General features: G+C 48.4%; 7 protein-coding genes across 7 annotated transcripts; 4 read left to right on the top strand and 3 right to left on the bottom strand.

The window, feature by feature from the left end:
* Nucleotides 1-1,329: 1,329 nt before the first annotated feature.
* Nucleotides 1,330-2,592, bottom strand: BDV37DRAFT_290675 (uncharacterized protein). The gene is made up of 2 exons (XM_032088768.1): nt 1,950-2,592; nt 1,330-1,909 (listed from the first exon to the last, which is right to left on the bottom strand). The coding sequence occupies exons 1-2, from the start codon at nt 2,246-2,248 to the stop codon at nt 1,468-1,470; spliced, it is 741 nt and encodes a 246-aa protein (XP_031944675.1). The 5' UTR covers nt 2,249-2,592; the 3' UTR covers nt 1,330-1,467.
* A 929-nt stretch (nt 2,593-3,521) lies between these two features.
* On the bottom strand, nt 3,522-4,632 carry BDV37DRAFT_17510 (uncharacterized protein). Its single transcript, XM_032079405.1, has 2 exons — nt 4,171-4,632; nt 3,522-4,122 (listed from the first exon to the last, which is right to left on the bottom strand). The coding sequence occupies exons 1-2, from the start codon at nt 4,260-4,262 to the stop codon at nt 3,606-3,608; spliced, it is 609 nt and encodes a 202-aa protein (XP_031944674.1). The 5' UTR covers nt 4,263-4,632; the 3' UTR covers nt 3,522-3,605.
* Nucleotides 4,633-6,006: 1,374 nt separating this feature from the next.
* Nucleotides 6,007-7,349, top strand: BDV37DRAFT_240877 (uncharacterized protein). Its single transcript, XM_032081113.1, has 2 exons — nt 6,007-6,627; nt 6,707-7,349. Exons 1-2 carry the CDS (start codon nt 6,279-6,281, stop codon nt 7,087-7,089), a joined length of 732 nt encoding a protein of 243 aa, XP_031944673.1. The 5' UTR covers nt 6,007-6,278; the 3' UTR covers nt 7,090-7,349.
* A 1,359-nt stretch (nt 7,350-8,708) lies between these two features.
* Nucleotides 8,709-9,186, top strand: BDV37DRAFT_279886 (uncharacterized protein; the record flags this gene model as incomplete). The annotated part of the gene is made up of 4 exons (XM_032086423.1): nt 8,709-8,724; nt 8,787-8,931; nt 8,992-9,085; nt 9,136-9,186. The coding sequence occupies 4 exons, from the start codon at nt 8,709-8,711 to the stop codon at nt 9,184-9,186; spliced, it is 306 nt and encodes a 101-aa protein (XP_031944672.1).
* A 274-nt stretch (nt 9,187-9,460) lies between these two features.
* Nucleotides 9,461-10,152, top strand: BDV37DRAFT_269167 (uncharacterized protein; the record flags this gene model as incomplete). The annotated part of the gene is made up of 4 exons (XM_032084314.1): nt 9,461-9,587; nt 9,656-9,744; nt 9,804-9,931; nt 9,993-10,152. The coding sequence occupies 4 exons, from the start codon at nt 9,461-9,463 to the stop codon at nt 10,150-10,152; spliced, it is 504 nt and encodes a 167-aa protein (XP_031944671.1).
* Nucleotides 10,153-10,817: 665 nt separating this feature from the next.
* On the top strand, nt 10,818-11,658 carry BDV37DRAFT_269166 (uncharacterized protein; the record flags this gene model as incomplete). Its single annotated transcript, XM_032084313.1, has 3 exons — nt 10,818-10,971; nt 11,084-11,190; nt 11,266-11,658. 3 exons carry the CDS (start codon nt 10,818-10,820, stop codon nt 11,656-11,658), a joined length of 654 nt encoding a protein of 217 aa, XP_031944670.1.
* A 4,042-nt stretch (nt 11,659-15,700) lies between these two features.
* Nucleotides 15,701-18,491, bottom strand: BDV37DRAFT_279883 (uncharacterized protein; the record flags this gene model as incomplete). Its single annotated transcript, XM_032086422.1, has 8 exons — nt 15,701-15,715; nt 15,790-15,990; nt 16,062-16,139; nt 16,202-16,585; nt 16,639-16,869; nt 16,924-17,094; nt 17,163-18,017; nt 18,075-18,491. The coding sequence occupies 8 exons, from the start codon at nt 18,489-18,491 to the stop codon at nt 15,701-15,703; spliced, it is 2,352 nt and encodes a 783-aa protein (XP_031944669.1).
* Nucleotides 18,492-22,239: the final 3,748 nt, after the last annotated feature.

Genomic DNA, 22,239 nt, shown 5'->3' with positions numbered 1-22,239 from the left:
GTGGCTTCTTCAACGACGTGAATGTCCCAACGGCCATGATACCGCAAGAATGCAGAAAGGGCGCGGAACTTTACGTCAATGAAGTAGATAAATTTTACTGTTGGGCCATGGACAACTTCTGCAGTAAAGGGTTTGTCGTGACATACCCAATGATTTCCTTTTATATCGAACCCCTCCTATGGAACAAAAAATACGGACTATTTCCATATTTGTAGTCAAATCTAGGGGATATGCCTTTAAGATTTCTCGAGGCAAGGAATATATACGATGACATAATGAAAAATTGTGTGACAAACAATGCAGCGATTATGGAACACCCCAACCTCTGCAGTGTTATGGACGGTGATAAAGTGCTGACCAAGTTGGCGAATGGGTGCATCATTCCTAGGCTCGTTCCACAGCTGATGCTTAAAGTACCACAGTTCATCGACTGGTCCAAATCACACTGCTACAAAGTGGAAGATATAGTTAAAAAGACTCTGGTGCGTACAAAGAGTACGCAGCTAATTTAGCCCATGATCCCTTCCCATGGCCAGAAATTAGCCATTGATACCTACTTTCTTATTAAGATACTATGCTAATACAAATAACCAGCTGGCAAAACCCCAAAGAGTTTTTTCAACCCATATAAGGTCGTGAATGGCTTTGCTAAGAAGGTATGTGCCCTAACCATCCAATCTTCACACACCTTTCAGCCCTTTCCCCTGCTCGTCACTCGCTAACTATATAAACAAAAAGGAGTATGGGGTGAAAGCAGATCCTAAGATAGGTTATTATCCAAAGGTCCTCCCATAGTTATTGGGACTGCAGCAAACGTGCAGCAACCGGTTATTACATATTGTATCGCCAGATGTCTTCTTCCTTTCATTTTTCTTCTTTTATTGCTTCTTCAACTTAGGTTTTTCATTCTATTTTGCCTCGTCCATTTGATTATATGTCTGGATATGAGAAATACAGACAATGGTGACTTTTATAAACTCGAACTATTGGCATTTTAGGTGAATCTGCAAATAATCGGCTCCTTTGATTTAACCATATTGCTAGTTTGAATATTATGCACCAGAAAATCTCGCCGTTGATAGAACTGCTCTAGAACCCCAAAAACGAGAAGATTCTCAAAGATGATTGGAGCTATATCAGTATGGCAGCTAATCGCAAAGGCAATACAGTTCAATTTAAACGCTCGACATACTGCTACACGTAGGCTTTCACCGAGTCATGCATGGTCTTTACTTCTCTTCTAAGTAGCTAGCGACAAGCTTGCTCACATAGATTACTCAATGCTTAATCAAACAAAAATTCCTTTCAAGCAGAAAGCTCAGCAGCGCGTGGTTTAACAAGTTCAATCCCACATTATCTATCGCAACCCATGAACAGCGGTGAAAGTAGGGACACAGTACAACAACAATAACAACAGAACAACAAGAGTAAAAACAAAGCTGTTAGTCCATATTGACGTATATCATTTCATGATGAACCGTCACAGCCCCACTGTGAGTATTGCTGTACGGAGAGCGTAAACCCACGGGCATCCTGCTCCTGCGATACAATCCTGGAATTATTGCCACGTCTGATAGCCCTTCGGAATGGAGACACCCCGTAGTGTTGCTTTGGATCATTCAGCGAGATCCAGCCCTTCTGCCGGTCGACCATTGCGTTCATTACCAACTCGTTCCATACCTGATCTGCGGGAGTGAAAGGACAATCAAACCTCCACTCCACTCGAATTTGCACGTCGTGTTTCTCGGGTAAGACATCTGCCTCTATTGATGGAGTGTGAAAGACTACCTCGACAGACCCACCATAGCCGATCCCGCGTGCCAGCCTCTCTATATGAGCTTTCATCGCAGCGCAATCGTCATCGGGAAAAGAAACTAGTTTAGAAAGCGTCCAGCTGAAACTTGGGGTTCTATTAGCATAGTAATAGATATTGGGCTAAGAAAGCATACGATCGCCCGTCCGTACTACCACCCAGCCGATCATTAAGCCAGCCATCCAATATCTCCTCGAAGTTGCAGTTGTCCTGGTTGGCGGAGTAATTCCAGGACTGGCAATCGCTTTCACTATTCATCAGGAACTTCCCAGATCTGATTCCTGCTATTTTCGAACAGTCAATCCAGAGATCGAAATCAATCACTTTGATCTGCTCATTCGAAAAATGTGTCCCGAGGATTTGTAAAGATGCTTTTGGTGGAGAGTTAAGCTGCTCCGTCAGAGAAGATTTCGGGGGATCTAATGTGGGAGTCATGTTTTCGTGGTCGGTTCGGATCGAAGGAATTGACAGGTAGGGTTCTGAGAATATTCCCAGATGATTATTTATTGAGCCGAAGCTTAGTCAGTTCAGTTCGCGTCCTGCTGCATCGGTGAATGACAGGCGATTTACAGTATTTGAATAGTGTATGTTATGTTGATGTAGGCCTGGAATGAGGGTTCTTCTAGCCGCCAAGGATAGGTTCCTAGGCTTAAATAGCCGAAAAGAAGGAATAAGAGCTTGATGATGATGATCACAAAATAGGGCCTCAACGTTTAACACACCTTTATCTAACGGGAAGGACTCGATTTACCACTAATGAATCTATAAACCTTCCTTCCTACTATTTTTCTTTTTCTCCCTTGAACTCACCCCTGATGTCCTGGAGGCAACAATTGGGGACTGTCGGTGTCTCGAGAAATACTTGTCGCATCACTCTCCTCGACCAAAAACCAAAATAAATACCTCGCAACATCTAGAACGTGTCTCGTAATACTGCTCAGCCTATTAGTATATGGATGAACTCATGGAGGACTAGGAAGCAAGCTTCCATGAGGGCAAGGCTGGCCAATTCGCCGATATGAATCGACCGTCCAAACAGTATCATATGATTGGGACTAGGGTCTCAATCCTTTGACTGGTTGATCGACACCAACTGTCTGGCTTATGCAGGGTTTATCTTAGCAGGTACCCACTTAGCCAAAGACGAGCGATAGCGGAGGGCCTTAGCCCTGTCCTAGCCTATATCCACACACCAACCATGCCCTCGGCTAATGTGAATCCTTACTGAGACTGAAATTGGGATCGGCATATAGAGTAGTCGGTATAGCATGGTAGGGTTACATCGGGCCAATTCTACGAAATGGCGCTTAACTATATGATTAGTTTCCTGCAAGTTGACTGCGGCAACGACGGATCGGATTAGACCTACATTAGACCGGCACGGGCCGGGCGCGAAGCTCAGGCTCTGAGAATACAGGGAGATGTCATAAGTACATCTCCCATCATAGGATTAATGACAATAACACGGTAGGGGCTTCGTCCTCGCCGGCTGGTGCAGGCATCCAGGACTATGCTGTAATTCCTTGATTTCTGCGTTTCTACTGTATTCCTTGTCCTTTCCCCCTTTTTGCTCATGTTTTTATTTTTATTTTTATTTTTTTTTTTCCATTTCTAAAATACTATGACAGCGGGCTAATTGATATCGAGCAGGCCACAGGATGCAAGAATAAGAAACAGACATCATTGGCATATTCTCCTGTAGAAGGAGCAATGATATAAAGAATCAAGCAGCAGAGAGTCAGGATCCCACAGCTACCATAGCAGTCCCGCTCCACCTCCATAGCGTCGAAACTTATACCGGAACTTTTTCATCGGTGTGAAGATTGACAGACTTTATTGACCCAGGTGTTGAAGGGGCAATTGCACGACGGCGTCGCTTTTCAAGGCTCCTTGCAATCTGCAGGAGTGCGATAACCACGACAAAAAATAGGGCCAACTGATATGGGCAATGTCCTCGAAAGCTGTCGGCCAAAGCCCCTCCTAGTGCGGAAGGCGGTCCAGCACCCACCTGGCGTAAGAACTCGCCATGAGGCTTGTACGATTGGAGATGCGTGATATCGGAGTGTGTCGGATGGGCATTATTCGCCCTTTGCCGCGGACTGTCGTCTATTTCACGGTGATATACAGGGACTTGGCCATTGTTACCCGGAATAGGTGGATGGTACTGTGCATCCTGCCCAGGCTGGTAGTTTTCATTGTGTTCTTCGAGCCATCGCTCATAGTCGGTCTGCGGTCTCTGTAACGACCGTGACCGTTTGCCGAGAGCCATTTTGACTGACACTGTCAGTGCCCCGATAGGTCTGTGCTTTCTGCTGCCACTGTTAGTCTTGTTATGTAACCGGGGCTTTAGTACATACTGGTGTCTAGTTATGTATATATCGAAGGTATCGCAGCTCTGTTCCATCAGGGGATGGCAAGTATAGATGATATATAATCCGCCATTGAGCATACCCTAGCTCGGGCGACAGGGTAAGGTATCTATTGTGCCAGGAGTTGCTCGCGCAGGCGATCAAGAGAGCTGGAACAGCCGGGATAGGTTAGTTTTGCTGGTGGAGGGCTGGGTGGGCAGTTAAATTAGTTCGGAGACGGGCTATGGAGCTCAGCGCTAACTAATATGGTGACTTTCGCGGATGATGCGGAGTTTCATCTTAGCGCTGTGTACTTTGTTCCTGTTAGGGCTTGATACAGGCTAGGATCAAAATTTCCAAACAAGGGTTCGCCCCAACCCTGATGGGGTTAATAATAAGAGGCGCCTATATTTAGACACTACACATTCTTTGGCGTCATAGTCTGAGGAGGAATCAGGGAACAATTTCTACCGTCCAATCTCCTACTTCTCAACCCTTGTCCCCGCCCCACTCTCATTTTATCGTATTAAAAGATAGATACAACGCTGAAATAACCCCAGTATGAAGTTACATTCTGTGGAGGCCTGCGTCAGAGCGCCTAATCATCTGTCTAACTATTTATTTCCCACCAAGTATAATCTCACATGATCATGTCTTGCCAGCTGCCTAAGTCTATCCTGGCCAAATTTCAAGACCACAGATCAAGCTTTTGCGAGGCTTTGATTGACATTTACAACAGCACTCGGGATGCATTACGACACAGTTCGTGGACATCTGGACTGATCAATACTAGAAAAGGCGAACTAGCCACAGGAAATGACGTGGGAAATAACATCTTCGATAGAGTTTAGAAGCTGACATGTGTCAGTTTTACATTCTTCTACTGTCCTCAACACATGTATCCTCATGTCGTGGGTAACTTGGCTTGGTGACATGTCCAACAGTCGCTACAATCCGAGCGCGGTATATCTCAACGCGAGTCTCCACGATTTTTACCTATTCCCAAAATTCTCAGATAGTAGAATAGCACCCACTCGGCGGCCCCCTCTTCGAAATGCCATGGCCAACTTTATAATGGCAACAGCAAGGACGATGGACAGCAATAAACTGCATATGATCGAATAATTACCGAGACGATGGAGTCGACTTGTGGAGGATGCAATAGGCATGTTGTGCTGCCCTATAAAGTGGCCATGATGCGTCGGTTCTTGATGACCATTCAGCATTGACTTCTCCCCATCTTTGTTTGTTCCACTATCATCAAGGTCGTTGGTGCCTTCCATGTTTGGTCCGTAAAATGGATGATCCGCAGGCTTGAAGTCCTCGTCTTGCTCGCGAAGCCATCGTTCGTAGTCGGTTTCAGGTCTCTGCAGCCCCTTTGGCTGTTGTGGGCCATTCCCCATTCCGTTCGAACCTGCTCATGGGGTAGACAGTGATCAGTATAGGGTAGGTGTGTAGAGTGGTCTGAGTACCTGCCTCGTACAGCAAAAAGCTAAGTTGATGGCCAGGATCTACGGAAAGTATCTCAAAATGACATGAAACGCGCCGCTCCCATGCGATATTTGTACACAGTAGCTTGTGAACGGATCGTGGGGCTTTCGGCCGGGGATTGACCCGCTTAGCATGCTTACTATGGGTCGAACCTCACGAGTCGGTGTTGGCGCCGGGGAAACCGATGGGGCCAACCCCTGGTCGTTCCCCAATTGACTTAGAAACCGCTTGCTCAAAGCCAGGGTCTAATCCTTGCTAAATCCGAAGCTGTGTCGTTTCTTGGCAGCCCTAAAGCTCGAAACAGCATAGGTTACCATGTCCACCCTGTATGTCTTGAAGCCATGATGATGCCCAGCGGCTACTGCAGCAATTGATTCGCTTAAAGCAAAGGCCCCGTGGGCCTCGCCTCGTTCCATACCCTGGTAGATTACAGCGCTAGATCTGGGTCCCATCGAAAATAATTCATAATTCATATTTCCCCGCTTCTTCCTCGCAAAGGGGGTGCCTGGGTACTGGGATCACGGTTGCCCCTTGGCCTATATTTACGGCTCAGGTGAAGGTTCCGCATACAGCACGATTAAAGACTTACTAATGCTCCACTACGGTAGTTATAACTTTAGAGTAAGATGTCTGAAGGCTATTCTCTACGGCGGGAGAAGTCCTGCAGGGACTATGAAACGGACTGCGGCAAAACCTGGGATGATTTCGTTGCCTGTTGCCCCTCCGATTCATTTTGCCTGGTTGGGGAGAATACATGCCGGAAATCGCACGTTGGAAATGTCCCGGAGCAATGCGCGAACGGTACTTGGAACCTCTTCCACGCGATTGACTTTTTTTGCTGTGACCAAGGAGAATTCGCTATCAAGACAGTGAAAACCGGAAACAACGTTCCAGATGGATACGTCGGCTGTGTAATGTCTGATTATCCCTCGAAGGATTGGCTAAGCACCTTAACAGTGATGAGGTCTGGAACAGGTATGATTGCATTGCTCCATTCTATCTTTTCGCGGTGAATCCTATTCCCCATTAGCTTTGGCCACTAAGAGACGGATAGTTTCTTCGACTCCCACATTTTCGGCCACTCTATCCTCTTTCTCGACCGTTTCAACTAGCTCAAGTACCTCAACTACACATACCGCAGAGCCCACAACATCCCACACCCCTGAGCCCTCTCCACCATCATTCAGCACGAATACCGGCGCCATTGCAGGAGGTGTTGTTGGTGGGGTAGCCGGAGCAGCCATCCTCGCTGCCTTGGTTTGGTTTCTCGCACGTCGCAGCAAGGCGGAGAACATGGTGTCTCCGACAGGTGTCCACAGCGCTTCGGGTATGCGGACAGTCGACCATGCATCCAAGATCCAGAGGCACACAGTTCAGGAACTTGACGCTGCGCCACCAGTCTATGAACTACCTGATGGCTCCGGCGATCGACAATAATGGATGCTTTCTAGAGTATCGGCTCTGTACCTCCTTTGTCATAACCAGGTTGTGCGACACTTGTATCTATACCACTGTTTATATTTCGAACATGCAGCTTCTCAACGAGCTAAGTATTCATGTACATACCTAAAAGTCCACGATTATACAGAAGGTTTTTCAACTCACGGATTCGACCTATCCTCAAGCATCTGGTCTGAAACCAGGCGAGATATCCTTCGCCAGGTGGGATTACAGCGTCTGCATTATCCGGATTAGCTAGTTGCATTTTAAGAAATAATACTTATTATAATCATGTTGACCATATCGGGAACTTCCGTCTTTGGCACTTGCTCACCGTGTGTATTGCACGGCAAAACTAGAAGCCAGCTTCCGCGAAGCAGCAGGTGCCGTGTATACTTTTGGGACTGTTCATGGAATGGAAATACTACGGTTGCTGCCGACTTGCTTTCCCTGTGTAAATCCATGAGTTGACTTTCTGGGCGGAAGGAATAAGTGAAGACAATTCTGATAAATCCCGGCATTTTCATTAGCATATTATTCATCAGATTGAGCTTTGGACAAACATACATCATCCAGTGAGGATCCAATGCGCTCTTTATCAGTCGCTATGAGACAGAGAACTCTTGTCATATACAGAGCAGAATAAGTTTACGGGGCGCAGATTGCTGCTTACCGTAAGAGTGATTGTATCACAACACCAGCAGGGAAGATAAAGACTCTTTGCGTGCCGACAGACAGAAGCTCTTGTTCTTTCTCGTCTTCGGTGAACTTGAATCTGCCAGGCTCATGGGCACGTACAATGCTACGCTCGTTGTCGATATTATCTCCAGCTGATGCCTTCGTTCCGGAAGATTTCACAAAAGGAGTGGGTGTTTCTTGTCAGATGCGTGGGCGAGTTGCACCTCCTTGATTGACAATCCGGATGAAGCCCATATGCATCAGCTTGAGGACAGCCACCGGTATACTACTTCGGATGGCATCGGCAGCCGCCGCAACGCGGTCCAGAAATCGTTGAATGACACTACCGCAACGGAGTGCTGCTTTGGACGGACTGCAAGCTTGATTATCGTCTCTGTCACGGTACCAGTCGTGCCCTCGGACACTCCAATTATGCCGTTCAGGTTATACAGCATTACCGGGGGCATCGCCGAGTTTGGAGAATGGAGGCATCTGCTAGCAAAGCAGCCAGGTTGGTAACCTAATCCCTCATGGTTCCGTAGCGAACAGCGTTGGTTCTGGAGAAATTGGTGCATCATGCTACCTATTTTTGTGGTGGTTGCTTCATCTGGCACGGAGGATCGAGTACTCACAAGCTGGGATTCTGCGCGAAAAACAGTATCCACACATTCAGCTGGGAACTATGACCATGCGAAAATCATACTCAGCTGGCGAGGATCATTGTCAGAAGGGGCTAGTCGTAGATGTTCGTCGAGGATACCGCAGTTATCTGGGTAGCATTCCTGTCGGCGATATTGGCCGTAGTTAAGACTTATATACGGAGTACCTACCCTCTTCAAACCATAGCTGAGCTTTTATTTCTCATAAAATATTAGAGAAAGCACTGTTGCTCAGTCTTATCTTGAAATCTCCCGGCGGCAACGCGACAACCAACCACAATGGGCGAAGGCGATGGTATGATAACCCATCTATTTGCTTAATTCGTTTTTACTAACGAATAGCTTTTTATTCGATAGTTACTCTTACCCTGCAAAAGTATGACCTCAAGTCTAGAGGTGCCACTCCCACAGCAAGGGCCATAGCTCCGAAGGAATTCCAAGAGGCTGCACTACAGCATCTGCGATGGTACTTGGTCCACAACAAGCGGCTGCCAAAAGAATAGTAGGTAGTTCCCTGCACACTCGAATTACTATACACATTGTCTAACTCTTTCAATTATAGCGTGAACCAGAAGTTCTGTGATAAAGAGGGTGCCAATATCCCGGACGACACAAACTTTGACGTTTATACCAAGCTCAACAAGGAGTCGGAGGAGGTAAGCCTTGTTCCGTGACTGTTACCAAATCAGGGGGCTGAGAAATTTAGGATTCGTTCAACGTTTACTTCATAGCGCTGGGCGAGCAACAATCGATCTGAACAGGGATAAACGCTGACACAGCTGTCTTTCTGAAGGAAGGGCTCGTTCTCAAAACTGTACACGATCCTAATCAGCAACCCCTTGATCATTTTGTTCATATCAATATAGTCCCTGAACATGCCCTTTCTGAACCGATCTCTGAACAAGCTTACACCGTCCATCAGAAAGGATGAGTAGAAGGCTTCCACTAGCACGGCAACCACGTAAGTGGATCTCTCGATCTCTCACGGTTATCCCGCTCGTCTAACCGATAGGTACAGTCATGCCGCAGATATGAATGGGCACCAATGGGGTATTGTGATGAGAAACAACGATCTGCTCAACGGCAAATTCTTTGAAGGGGGTGATACTGATGATAAAAGGGCTGTTCTGACCAACATCCATCGAGCCAGATATACCGGTGGGACAATATCTCTTTGATGAAGGATATACAATATAGCTACGGATCTAACCATTTATCTTGAGCAGCATTTGCCCTCAAGGAAAGAACCATTCCTCACTACAGCATCACTTTCGAGGTTAGGAAACCAGTCCCTTCCCAGTTGACAAAGCCTGAAGTAAGCTGCGGTCACTTGGCAGCAGGACTTAATCGGTACATCAAGGCTAATCATTCTAGGTCAAATTCCGTATCCCACGTTTTCAGATCTGCGATAGCTCCAGCGTCGCAGTGTTTGAGACTAAGAGTTCAATCGCTGACTCAATGGCGTCGAATGGGTTCAGTCAGACCACTGTCGAAGCCGCTGCGTGAGTAGAAGAAGTCTTGACTATTGTTTAAGTGCAAGAGCTAATTCGACGCCCGGAATAGAGGTGGCGGAGCATTCGGTGTGAGCGTGGGAGTAAAAGCTGGTGCCACGACGTCTGAATCTAGCTCTTATGCACAGTCATCTGCCAGCGTTGAAAGCCTTCTGCATGTGGTTTACTTGGTCCGATTCTACCTAATCTGTCTAAAGGAATGGGATATCTAACTGGCTCTTTAGTTTCCCCGAGTCGAGCTTTTCTTCGATGTCGATGATCTCGAATTGACCGAGGAATGCCAGCACTACTTGGAGAAAGTGCGAAACCCAGCAGCGAAGAAGGAAGACGCGGATACTTTCTTCCAGAAGTTCGGTTAGCCATCCAATCTCCTCTTCCTTGCCAGAGATACGAACACAGCTTATAAATTCTAGGCCATGTTTTTGTCCCCCATATGCAATTAGGTGGTCGGCTTCACTCCAAGGAGTCGACTAGTAGTATCGCCGGAGCGACTACTGCAGAGAAGGCATCCACTCTCAAGGCAGCGGCGAGTGCCTATGTCTCGGGATACGGATTCCAGGCTTCTGTGAGTGCCAGCCATGAGACGGCGAGTAACTCAAAAACAGAAAAGTCTCGTAGTAGCTCAAATCATTCCATCAAATGGCATGCCGATGGAGGAGATACTTTGCTGTGCAACAAGTGAGTACTCTCTTCATATCCCTAACCCAATCTGAGAGCAAACTTTGATACTGAGAAAGCTTCCTGCACAGTCCCCCTGCCTGGTGCCCCACTGTTAACTCATTCTACAATAGGCGGGTGATGAATGTAAGTCTGTCATAATGGATATAAAAATACACGGCGTGAGAGGAAAGTCTCTAATCCTGATAGCAAAATTGGCATGATCGATATCGTCAAGCTTATTGGCAAAATGGATGGCTGGCATGACATCCCTCGGCAATTTGAGGAGATCTACTTTGGTACTGTCCAATTCAAGGTCTTAAAATGCGAATCCGGCTTCAACGTACCATCATACCTGGGAATGGTGGGAAATTGTCAGTGATTGAATTCAGTCTTACCATGGCAAACTAACAAGCGTTACAGCGGAGCTTCTTGAGCGCCCCTAGGCTGGAGGGGGGAGCTTTTCGAGACGCGCCACGCGCTAAGTGCTGAGCAAATCACACACTTGCGCAGAGCATATACCTAGCAGTTTCGAGGTTATTGCACTCAAGCACTACCTGGTGTGGGAAGGTGACGATGGAACCACACCCAGGGTAAGAAAGAACTTGCTTGGCGGCCACTATCCAGCAAGAAAGGAAAGGAACATAGGAAAACTGACACGCTCATAGTTCAAATATGGAACCTTCTATCCACTGCGCTTCTGCGCCCGGGACGGACAGATACAGGAAAAAGTTTACTATACCGTTCGGCCGACGACGGGAGCAGAGCACTATCAGAATGAGAATGTCTTATATGCCGGCTTGGATGAAGAGCCGAATGTGCTGGTGAGGTTCTGCAGGCTATACCAAAAAAATGGTCAACTCCCTTGGCTGCAAGATTTCAAGTCTTTCGAAGTAGCGCAGAGAATTGGCACGCACGACATGGTTCAGATGGACTTCTATGATCTTCAGACTAAAGAGTATGTCGGCTGGTTGCAAAATAATGGGGGGATTGCAAAGCTGAGGGCGTACGAGACGAAGCAGGTCACCGATCAAAGCATGTTGAGGTTTATGTATGTCTAGGAGGGTTTTCATCGGTTCAGGCCCTCAATCCAACTGACCAGAATCTTCTCTTCTCTCATATGGGCTCTGAAAAGACGAGGCGATGTGCGAGGCAGCTCTCTGAGTTAGGGTATCACGTGTGTTGTTGTTGTGCAGGCTTGCCTCGGCAGATGTGGTGGCTCAGAGTGATATGAGATAGCAAAATACAAGGGCCGGTGTATCCAAAAGGGCTGGAGATTCTTTTTGTTCCAGGGTCTAGAAGAGGGCGTTACTTATTACCCTAGCTCGTAGAGGACCATATACCGAGGTGATATAAGCGTAACCAGGGCTACATGGTTCCATTCAATGAGGTAACCAACCTGGAGGAACAGGCAGCCATCATGACTAAGCTCAGGCCTCACCTCGAGGTATAAAAGAACGGCCATCCCTCATGCAACTCTCCATCCGTTCGATAACCAGCACGTAACCATGGCATCTGCTAAGAGTGAACTCTCTCAAACGCTGCAGGACATTACGCATGCCAAGCTGGGCGAGCTTTCCAGAAAGCAAGAGATCTTCCTCGGCCATAAGGCCACGACCCTACAGACCGCGCAGGCGTTAGACTCTCCCATCGACAGACTGTCAGCTTTATCTGATGGTCTCAAGACGTGCTTCGGCATCCGGGTGGCGGACGGCCAGATGGTCCGTGGGCTTAGCAGCAGCCATGAGCGCCTGGAGATTACGCTTGCAAATATAGATCGGTTTCTCAAACAGGTTCAATATGACCCCTCTATCTCACCATCTACGATCGAACGATGGCAACAGTCTCTACTCAGCAATCTTGATATGCAAACCCGTAAATATGAGTTTGCCACGCTTTTTGGCCAGCTGACCATGGAATGGCTGTCGACTAAGAAGAACCCCCTCCCAGACGACGATGTATCCATGTCTGAAGAGCCAGAGCAGCTTCCGGGCGCTCAGAAGTTGGAATCGAGAAAACAATGGGAAGATGCCGTCTTCACGCCGCTTGAACTCGACACAAATGATATCAACCTTCTACTCGGCGAGCTCTTCCATAGCCCGTCGAAAAATGCCAAAGATGTACGAATAGCTTTTGAAGAACTCCGAAGAAAAGTGCAACGGCACGAGGAGTCATTGGCATACTCTCGTCTCATTTGTGTGAGCACACTACAATGGACGATCTCTGGCCTGATCGCGTCCGACCTTCTGACGGAAGAAAAGCGGACGGTGCTAAAAGACTTCTTGAATAACACTATTATCCTGGATGAGCTCTGCGACGTGCTGAATATGCGCATGATGGCCTTGGATGCTTGGTCCTGGGGTACAGAAGTTCCCGTAGAGCAGCGGCGCCAACTGAATGGAACTTATAACATCTACATGCACGAGGATCTGATCCAGGCCATCTTCTTGCAGTATATCGGTATTAAATGGTCTGTTTTCTTTAAGAATGCTTTTACGGAATTCAGAAAGGCTAGCGGGGTGTGGAAATCGCCGACAGATGACATCCCAGGAATTGACAAGAGCCGTCGCGAGTTCTTCCTAGATTACAAACCATCCAAGGGTGCCGTGCAAACCACACGAGAGAAAATATATCATAAGGGATACTTTGTCTCTCAGCTTATGGACTATGAAGGGCAAGACCGAAGCATGGACCAAGGGGAGGAAGAGGCCGACTTTGCACAGTTTGCCCCTGCACAACGAGCCCCAGCCCCAGCCGTGAAACGTACCATGCAGACAGCGCAAAGATCATCACGCATGATGAGACGCGCTAATGGGGTCACAACCTTCTTTGAAGAAGAAGCGGGGATTGGCGATGATGAAGATGATGATGAGGATGACAACGATACTGATGATGACGATGGGGGTGAGATTCTCAACCCGAAAAATCCAATGGATGCCAAGCAAAACCTACTGCACCTCTTAACCACTGACATTTTGATCAAGACTCGACTTGAGGGAGGGTTGACCTGCTTTCGTTCCAAATATGAATCGCTCAACCCCAATCTATCTCATACAGCTATTCATGCAGTCTTGAAAATCTTCGGTGTTTCTGAGAAATGGCTAGGGTTTTTCCAGCGCTTCTTGAAAGCACCGCTCAAGTTCATTGACGACCCTCACGCTGAGCCTCGTCAGCGTCAGCGAGGTACTCCTGGCGCCCATGTCCTCAGCGACGTGTTTGGAGAGTCCATTCTCTTCTGCCTCGACTTTATGATCAATCAGAAGACCGAGGGTGAGCTCCTCTGGCGAGTTCACGATGATTTCTGGTTCTGGTCATCAAACCATCAGACCTGTGTGACCGCATGGAATGCGATCCAAAGATTCAATAAGACAATGGGAATTACCCTAGATCCCTCTAAAACCGGTAGTGCCCATATCTTGAACAAAGACACGGCAAGCCCGACTGGCCTCGACCCAGCCTTACCTGCCGGACAAATCAGATGGGGCATGCTATATCTCAACTCCGAGTCGGGGCGTTTTGAAATCGATCAGCAAATGGTAGACAGTCATATTGTGGATTTGAACCGACAGTTAAAAGAGCAAGCCAAGAGCGTCTTTGGTTGGATTCAGGCATGGAACTCGTATGCTACAACTTTCTTCACGTCCAACTTCGGCAAGCCTGCCAACTGCTTCGGCCGTCAGCATGTTGATATGATGCTCGCCACTCATGAACGCATCCAGCGCAGAGTGTTTTCCATTGATGCAGAAGGTGGCAAAAGTGACGTGAGTGTAATCCAGTTCCTTCGGGATATAATCTGCTCACGCTTCAACGTCGCCTCTGTACCGGACGGTTACTTTTTCCTACCGATCGAGCTTGGCGGTCTGGAGCTGTCGAGCCCCTTCATCCGTCTGGTAGGCCTACGCGATTCTGTCGTCGAAGATCCGAGTATCCTATTGGATAAGTTTTTGGACGTCGAACGGGATTCTTACGCCTCGGCTAAACTGCGCTACGAGAAGCGTTTCAACAACAACCAACATATAACTGCGCATAACCAAGGGTTTATTCCGGTAGACGCACACACCTTTATGTCATTCGAGGAATACATCCGGTATCGTGAGCTACTCGGCTATGGATACATTGGCGAGCTCAAGGAGGTGTATGACACGCTTCTGCAACGCCCGATGCAGCAGCATATTGAATGTGATCCGAACGGTGCTGTCTTCCGGGAGCTGAATCAACTTTCCAGACATCAGAACCTGAGAGGAATTAAGCGTAATTGGAGAGAGATGGACGCGTATTGGAAATGGGTAGCTCAATTATATGGACAAGAGATCATCGACAGCTTTGGTGGGTTTAACATTGTAGACCCTGGGCTGTTGCCTATCGGGATGGTGAGTTTGTTCCGCAGTGGGCGGATCCAGTGGCAAGAGTGAGATTTCACATACTCAGATTGGATACATTTAGTACTATTACTGTGGACTGTACTATGTACCGCTTTTCCTCTTTCCTCCTTGTCCTGCTGTTAAGTTAATTTTTACTAGTATGAAGCACACGCCAGGGCAGCTTATCCTATGGGTTGCCCCTTCTGCGACGGATGTTGAAATCCAATACAGCGATGTTTAAATGACGCTCTTCCACTCTGCAATATCATTCAGTTATTACAATATTGATTGTAGGTATGACGGTAGTTTTGGCTATAATACTACTGTTATATTGTACACTCGCTCGGTACAGGGTTGGCTTAGTCGTCAAATCCATCTATTTGGCCCTCTTGTCAAGCCTCCCTTTCTTGCTCCCTTTTGCAACTCGAAAATTACAACTAGGCCCTTATAGTATCTCTATTAAAAGCATGCACGACTTCTGGAATAGCGTTTGTAACGGAGGGATGCAAAACTGACTGCTTGGACAATAGGCTTGATTACATCATGCTGGCGACGCTTGCCGAGATATGATACCAAGATGGCAGTATCTATCAAATTCTGATTTTGATTATTTCCGCTATGCCACTCTGACTAGCTATCTAAAGATGACCAATCCGACCGAGATGCCCCATTCGGTGTGTGAGTGGCAGACCGTTTGCCATCACTAACCCGATAGCCATGAATCGTTTCCTTCTGATCGGCGTTACGAGTCATCAACCTGAAGCATCACTCTAGTTAGCGTCACCTTCGCCTCTGAACATGTCGATACAAGCGTGAAAAGAGACAACCTACCAAAGACGAAGTGTCGTTGAGCGGGCGAGGGATGTACTTGTTCGACTGGGCGATTCCCTTCTCGGCCGCCTCCCGAGAGGCATCAGTAGAGTCCGTGATGGCCTTTGTCACTGGCTGTGTGGGCGTGACGGGCACAAAGTCCAATGAGTTGGCCGCATCTGCGGCGTTAGACGCAAGATTATCAGTAATATCTTGTTGACGCTGTGGCAGTTTAGAGGCAATGCACAATATAATGGGGGTAGAGACCTTGAGGCGGCCAGTGGACAGCTTACCGACTGAACAAGCTGTTTGACTCCTTCGATGGAGCTGCTGCTGAAGTCACTGACTTCTTTGTTTCTCTGATCCAAGATCTATGAGTTGGGTCAGCACTCCTTTTCCGTGATTGAGGAGTGGAAAATTGAAGGAAACTGACCCTCTGCTTCTGCTTTGAATCGCCGGCGCTATTATACTCCGTCTGCAAGTTATTAACCATCTCAAGCCCCTGCCTGATGAACCCATTGTGCACCTGGAGGTACATCTGCCCGATGTCCCGGAACAGGTCAAAGAAGGACCTGATACTGAGGGCGTAGCCGAAGATCATTTGCTGCTGAAACTCAGTGAAAGAAAAGTTTAGGAGGGAGGGCCCCCCAACACTTGTGGAGGCCTTGAGATAGTCCAGAAAGGGGGAGACCTGGTTATTCACGGCGTGGTCGACGAGAGTGCTGACGGCCGCGAAGAAGGCGACAAGGCGGTTGATCTGAGACTTAAGTTGCACGAGAATCTCAATCGACTTGACCAGGATGGCTTTTATTTTGTCCTTTGTCAGGTATATTAGTTAGTTGACCCGATAGATAATCTCGGATGGCATACCAGATTGATATTGGTGGCCTTGAGGCTGGCGAGCTCGCCCTGGATCTCGCCGATTTTCTGCTGCACTTCCACTAGATTCGCGCTGGCTTTCTGATACTGCACAGTAGTAGTCTCCATAACCTGTGAAGTCATCTGCAGCTTTGTCGTGGCCGCGTCGATGATTTGTTGACGAAGGGCACCCTTTTTGTCCGTGGGAGTGCTGGTCGCCTTAGTTTCTTTGACGGAAGGGGGCTAAATAGTCAGTCTACTTCCGAACAGCCTCAGGAGAGTGAGTGAGCCAAATACCGAAGATGCGGTCGCGAGGTTCTTTGAGTCAGTGTCGAGTTGCACTGCCTTGGCACTGCTAATTTGCATGTCCAGCTGCCACTGCTTGACATCCTTTGAGTCCGGACCAGGCAGAGCTGACCCATTGAGGGTTTCATTCTGTTTGATAGCTTCTTGAAGGCCATCCGTAACCTACACCACATGTCAGCTTCTGTACGCGCGCTCAAGCAAGGCAGAGCATATTTCAAGAGTGAGCGTACAATCTTTGTTTTGTTAAAAACATCGGTGAGATCCGTCGAGGGCGGATTTGACGACGGTTTGAAATTGTCCTGTGCATCCTGTAGCAGTGCTGCTAGCACTCCCAACCCGTTGTTCTGTTTGTTTGGATCTTTGTCTTTGAGTAGCTCCCAGTCGACGCCACGGTCCGGTCCACCAGAGACAAAGGACGAGACTGTCGTTACATAGTTGCGAATGGGCCCGATGATGCCGTACGCTGGGTCATTTGGATACGGCAACGTGGCGCGTGGCGTCGGCGAAGGCACACGAGTGGCTTCGGGCACGTTGGAATTGTCTACCTTGCCGTCACCTACTGAGCCACCCTTGGCGCCGCCGTTGTTGCCCTCGAAGATGTTAACACCTGCTTTCATCTTTTCCGTCATACTATAGTTCTCGATGAGAGCAGGCACAGCCAGGTTAATGGCGTTGGTCAGTGAGTCTCCTAGGTCGCTGACCAGCTGCTGCGCGACGAGATCCCAACCTGAGGGAAACTCATCAGCCGCCTTCTTGTACGCGCTGGTGGCCATTTGGAGGCTGTTCTGGAGGGTGTCCAAGCTCTTTTTGGCCACCTTCCTGGCTTCCTTGGTGCTGGCCAGACGCATCTGCGCGGCAGCCAGCTGGACCTGATTCGCTGTGCGCTTCTCGGACGCGTTAGTGGAGGTTTGCACCACGCAGGCGTGCAGCTCGCAGACCACATCAAGCCACATCTGGAACGCTTGCTCCATCTCTCTGGCCCTGTCCTCGGAGGCTTTCGCAACCTCGGTGAGGGTTTTCATGGCGGGCATTAGCTGACTCTCGACCAAGTTTGCATCTCCCATCGCAGCAATGATTTCGTTGACCTGAAAGGTCAGTTAGTAGGATGGACATATAAAGTAGAGGTGGGAGGTGGAGAGCACCGTCTGTTTGATAGGGCCGGTATTGAGGACGATGGCGTCAAACGAGTTGGACGCGGTGCTAAACGCCTTTGCTCCAGTGTCCGAGCATTGCACAAGGCACGCATTCAGGGAGACGTCGGAGTCAAAGTTTGCCAAGTACTTGAAGCCACCCTTGGGCGCGATGATGGTGATATCCGTGGCATCAGGGATGGTGGATGCGACAAACAGCGACCCAAGCAGCGACACTGAGATAGGGGCAGCCGAGAGTAGGTCACTCCAGTTGAAGCCTGGTTGGAAAAGCAGGGAGTTCTTGACATCCTCGATGTACTCCTTAGTGGAAGCTTTGCGGATTTTGTTTTCGTGAATTTTCTGTAGGGCCTGCTCCTCCTCCTCCGGGGTGAGTTCGTTGGCGGTGGGCTTCTTGGAGAGGATAGCCATGATATACAGATATCAGTATCGGTTTATGGGCATAGATAAAAATATAGATATTGAGTTGAACGTAAGGATATGGAGCAGAAAGGCGAAATGGTCTCATATATATAGCTAAACAAGTAAAGGAACTGTGTGGATGGGATCTACTACTTCGACCGACCAACCGCAACGAGGCTGCCTTGGCTGCATCAATTCGGGTCTATCGTACAATCCAGTCAGAAGTCTTGTACATACACCTATATGAGCAAGCTCCAATCAGATCTATCCCAGACCCTGCAAGGCCGGTCGCACCCGTTGACCGATTTCAGCAATGCCCCCGAATAGGTTCATGGATGTACCGCTTGCTGCCCACGGAGTCCATCCGTATGGAATTGATCTTCCCCACCTCCCCTCGCTCTGAAAGTACGAAGCATGATCTACTTAGGACTATGCGGACGTAGAGGCTAGTCAACACCACCCCTCAGCCAGCCATAAGGAGGGTTTATGTGCAAGGGGCTGATATTCGTACATCTGTATGGACTTACATCTGTATGCACTGACAGCAAATCACTTCTCAGGCAGCCATGATGGCGAGTTTTATGCAATCTTCCATACTAAAGTGGGGAGCTAAGGTTCACGTATTATGTATGCACTGACAACACAGCACCCTACAGCCTGCCATTATGAGGGATTTTGTTCGACGTTCTATCGTGGAGGGGAGAGCTGACCTGGAATGGCAAATAAATGAAGTGTCCACCATTTGCCATGAAAAGGATCCATAGACCTTTGACCCTATCCTACCTTTCTCTGTCCCCCCCAATCCAATCTTATTCCCCCTGCTCTCACACATTCAACCATGACCGAAAATGAAGGCCAGCAGATTCAGGACTTGACATCCCAATTCTCCTCGCTGCAGTCCAAGTTCCAAGGCCTCCAAGACCTTGCGAACCGCCAGCTCGTCAAGCGATATGGTGAGCTGGATACCCAGATAGGAGCTGCCCTGGCGGCCACCTTGTCACTGGCCCGTTTGCTGAGCGGTGACTTCGATCCTCACAAGCCGCCAACAGCGCTAGCCTCGACCGTGCAGACAATGACATCCCAGTGGACTCACGCAAAGGATACTGCCACGCAGGGCTATGATGAGGTCTGCTCGTACTCTAGACAGGTACTCTATGTTCCGACCTCCCACTAAACGCAAAACTAACCCTCGATGTCACTCTAGATTGTCCAATTACACGATGCTGAACTTGGTAAATGGACAGAGCGTCTCAATACAGTGAAGGATAAACTGCAAGCAAAGCTCTCGTCAACCCATGATGCTCTCCGTACGAGCAGGGCCACGATGCAACAACTGGTCGAAAAAAATGAGAAAGTAACCGAGTCGGCCAGGATCCTTGAGAAGAAGCTGTACGAACAGAAACACAAGTATGATGAGGCTGACAAAGTATGATCCTTCCTCCATTTAGTATTCTAGATTCTCATCCTGTCAGTGGACGTGGCTATACCCTCCCGCACGCCTCGCCCTGGAGGCTCTCAAACCTATCATCGAGGCCATCACACACGATCTCGAGGGCGCTCAAACTGCAATGATGACTGCATCCAGAGAGCTCCAACAGGCACAGTCTCAGATTCAAACCCAGGAGGAAGAGGTCACACGTCTCGGTAATCTTGCAACCAATCAAGCTAGCCTAATTTCTAAAGGAACGGCACTTATGGGGCATTGTGACCAACTGGTGAAGGCGGTTGAACAGATGGAGAAGGAAGTTGCGCAGCACAAGAATGACTGCTCCGAGGCCTGTACGGAGAGTTCTCAGTGCTTCAATCGTGCCCAGATAGCCAACTATGCACTCACCAAGGCAGACTATGCCACCGCAATCCTGAAAATTGCGAATGTTTCGGCCAATGACCCTATCGCCCACGCTGTCTTGACTGAAATCGTTAACGAACTAGGCGATCATGATGACAAGAATGGTAGTGTCCGCCAGATTAAAACTGATGACAATCTGCACAGCCTATTGAACTACGTGAAGAGCAAGCTGCAGAATCAGAATGCAGTACAGTACACTCTAATGGCAGCGCCCTCCGGCAAAGCACCAATCCGTGGTATTCCTGTGGAAGGACGCCTGAAGCTGATGCGCTCTATGGTCGCTCCTCTACTCAAGCCCCGCGGCCAGCCAGGCAGTTCGGACATGTATGATGTGGACCGGGTTCATTTGCTGGCTCTGGTGTCTAACCTGTTTGCCACCTCAGCTGGTGTGGAGGGCTGAGAAATTCGACAGAATATAACGTATGGGGGGTGTCTCGCCGTCATACAGCTGCCACGGTCATAGCGCTGCGTAGTTTTGCCTGCATTAGAGTTGTAGTACGAACAAAGATCTTCTCAAACCATGAAGGGCTAGTCTGATATTTCGTCCGTTTGCTTTACCTCATCTCCATTTTTTAATCCCGTGGCACGCATTCATCTAGTAGATACTGGCCGAGAGAACATTGTAAAGAGGTGGTTCATAGAGTGGGTCTATACGGCCCTAAGCATGGCGGGTGAAAGGCCCGAGCCATCCCGCTACCGCTGGACCCACACATCCTTTACGACCGGGGTACATCCATGATGCCCCTCATTTCTTCTCCTGAATTTGAAGTGAAGGCATGCAAAAATACCCAATTCTGCACCTCAAGGCAGGAAAGGCCTTAGTACTACCACATTACCCCTCCTTCTAGCAATAGAAGGGGGCTAATGAACCTTCATGTGCATACAGCCAAGCAGCGCCACTTGGTACTCACGTGTTTAATCCCCTTTGCATAAGTACTATTCTTTCTCTCGAGGGTTACCCTGCCCCGTTACATGTGGGTATGCATAAGCGCATAACTGATACGTAATGTTGAAACATATGGCTGTTCGCCATGGTGACTGTGATATATCACACCAGCTTCCTCTAGTCAACTGATTATGAACAGCTTGGCCTGTGAAACCTCTACAGAACTTCCACAGTTGAGCTGTGAAGAGATCACGCAGACAATACCACAGCAATTGACAGTAATACTTTGCTAGTTGTTGATCAATTACCGCTCGGACACCAGCTGAAATCACTTGACAAATCGGTATATGCTAAGAGTCAATCATACCCAATACCATCGCGCCGAGAATCACCCCACTTCGAAGGCTTTCCAAATACAAAGACATAGCGTTGATCTTACCTCAACACCGGTCCATGGAGTGGGTGGCTAGCTGAACATCCTGCAACACTTCACCACCTCAACCGAGAAGCGTTCGGGTTTACTCCCCATTTTTGCTACTAATGCAGTGAGACCGCGCTGCATCTCAGCTCTGAAGATGGTGGATGTGCGTATTCGCATATCATTTGCACCTTCGCAGGAACGCATTTGCAAGGGCACATACCCATTGTAGTTACGCAGGCATACGTACCCACTGATAGAACATCCGATGTTAGCTACAATACGTTCGGTAGTATGCCAATCCATGAATGCTTGCAGCTAGATACATGCTTCACTATTATAGCTGCCCGCAACGCGGCCTGTGGTGTACAGAAGGGGAATGTTCGCCTGCGATGGGTCTTTTCATCTTAGCCTTCATCCTCGGTTCCCAGGTATATTGTACTTGGTTTTCAGGTAAATGAAACTAGCATCGAAGGTTCCGGCGCCAGGAATCGGACTGCGTAGCTTCCTCATCCATATCCGGGGCTGGTCTTGCTTTAGTCCAAGCGTCGATGTGGCCAGTTTCGCGTCATACGATGTTGAGACCCCGGTCATGGTAGCCATG

This window comes from Aspergillus pseudonomiae (assembly GCF_009193645.1).
Source record: "Aspergillus pseudonomiae strain CBS 119388 unplaced genomic scaffold BDV37scaffold_11, whole genome shotgun sequence".
In the NCBI taxonomy this organism is placed as follows: Eukaryota; Fungi; Ascomycota; class Eurotiomycetes; order Eurotiales; family Aspergillaceae; genus Aspergillus; species Aspergillus pseudonomiae.
The sequence above is the reverse complement of the archived record's forward strand: the minus strand, read 5'-3'. Positions and strand labels throughout refer to the sequence as shown.

Excerpts from the sequence above, each read along its gene's own strand:
- BDV37DRAFT_290675 (XM_032088768.1), bottom strand. The coding sequence starts at position 2,248 with ATGACTCCCACATTAGATCCCCCGAAATCTTCTCTGACGGAGCAGCTT. Across the intron at positions 1,910-1,949 it reads GGTAGTACGGACGGGCGATC|AACCCCAAGTTTCAGCTGGA; the intron begins GTATGCTTTCTT and ends CTATGCTAATAG.
- BDV37DRAFT_17510 (XM_032079405.1), bottom strand. The coding sequence starts at position 4,262 with ATGCTCAATGGCGGATTATATATCATCTATACTTGCCATCCCCTGATG. Across the intron at positions 4,123-4,170 it reads ATATACATAACTAGACACCA|AAAGCACAGACCTATCGGGG; the intron begins GTATGTACTAAA and ends CAGTGGCAGCAG.
- BDV37DRAFT_240877 (XM_032081113.1), top strand. The coding sequence starts at position 6,279 with ATGTCTGAAGGCTATTCTCTACGGCGGGAGAAGTCCTGCAGGGACTAT. Across the intron at positions 6,628-6,706 it reads AGTGATGAGGTCTGGAACAG|TTTCTTCGACTCCCACATTT; the intron begins GTATGATTGCAT and ends AGAGACGGATAG.